Genomic DNA, 1,195 nt, shown 5'->3' with positions numbered 1-1,195 from the left:
CGTTGCTGCGATTTGCGCCACCTGTTGGTGGTGATGGTGGTGTGATGGATGCAGCTGTTGCAGTGGCGCGAGGCCGGTCCATACCGGGGCGGCAGAGGAGTACACGTGCATACGCGTGTGTGCGAGGCGTAAGATGTCTGGACCGCGGCGGCGGCAGTGCCAGTGCTGTTGCTGGTGCTGATAGTCGCGTGCTCGTCTACGCCCCGTCATGTGTCGTGTAATTGGTTTAAGGTGTTACATGTGTGGCTACTGCATGCGCTGTTGTGTCGCGTTGCTTTATGCTACCGTTGCTGCTGCTGTTCTTATTGGCTGCTCAGTGGACATGATTGTAGCCTGCAGTGGCGGTAGTGTTAGCATGTGGTGCTCCATGCATTCTACACGAGTGTGCGTTTGAGGTGTTGCGCGATTCCGTGTGGTGACCGCTGCTCCTTGCGTGTTTGTGCGTCCGCTCGGAGTGTGGGTGCGTGGATGGACGGCGGCAGTGGCAAATGCACGGTGCGCCAAGACTACAGCCGCTGTGAGTCGTGAGGACTGCCGCTCCTTGTAGGCTGTGTGGGCTGGCAGTCTGACAGGCGGGTGGATGGGCGACTGTGTCGGCTAACCGGGTAATTCACTAACTGTGTGCGGTGGATCACTCGGCTCGTGCGTCGATGAAGAGTGCAGCCAACTGTGTGAGTTAATGTGAATCGCAGACTGCTTTGAACGTCGACATCTTGAACGCAAATTGCGACCACAGGCTTGCCTGTGGTCACGTCTGTCCGAGCGTCGGCTTGTAAACTATCACTGCATGCAATGGGCGGTGGCTGGGGAGAATGCTGTGTCGTTGCGTGCGGTGTAGCGTGCGCCCGCGGAGTGGTGCGGCTTCTCGCTAGGGTGCTGGCGCCGTCGCCTCCGGTGGCGTGGGGTTTGTGGTTGTGCTGCTGCGGTGGCCACAGTGCGATGAGGGGCTGCATTGTGCTGTGGCGTCGATGCGCGTGTGCGCCGGTTGCGCCAGTAGGCTGGCGGGTGGTGATGCGGTTGCAGTCTTTGCAGTCCACAGACCGTGGCCCAGTGTGCGAATGGGCAGTTGTGTGCGTGGGTGTGAGCACGTTGCGCGCGTTATGTGGACTGTGGATGCTGTGGTGGATGGGGCGTGCCTTCTTCTTCACCCGCCACAAACAATTGCGTCGTTGTGCGTGTAACGCCTAGCCTTGTC

The 1,195-nt window shown here is 59.7% G+C and overlaps 1 protein-coding gene across 1 annotated transcript; it reads right to left on the bottom strand. All coding sequences in view use genetic code 11, as the record gives it.

Moving 5' to 3' along the window:
• Nucleotides 1–276: 276 nt before the first annotated feature.
• Nucleotides 277–953, bottom strand: EGR_04116 (hypothetical protein; the record flags this gene model as incomplete). Its single annotated transcript, XM_024493365.1, has 2 exons — nucleotides 277–565; nucleotides 619–953. The coding sequence occupies 2 exons, from the start codon at nucleotides 951–953 to the stop codon at nucleotides 277–279; spliced, it is 624 nt and encodes a 207-aa protein (XP_024352279.1).
• Nucleotides 954–1,195: the final 242 nt, after the last annotated feature.

The sequence above is a fragment of the Echinococcus granulosus genome (assembly GCF_000524195.1).
Source record: "Echinococcus granulosus chromosome Unknown EG_S00024, whole genome shotgun sequence".
In the NCBI taxonomy this organism is placed as follows: Eukaryota; Metazoa; Platyhelminthes; class Cestoda; order Cyclophyllidea; family Taeniidae; genus Echinococcus; species Echinococcus granulosus.
This window is presented reverse-complemented; position numbering and strand designations above follow the sequence as displayed.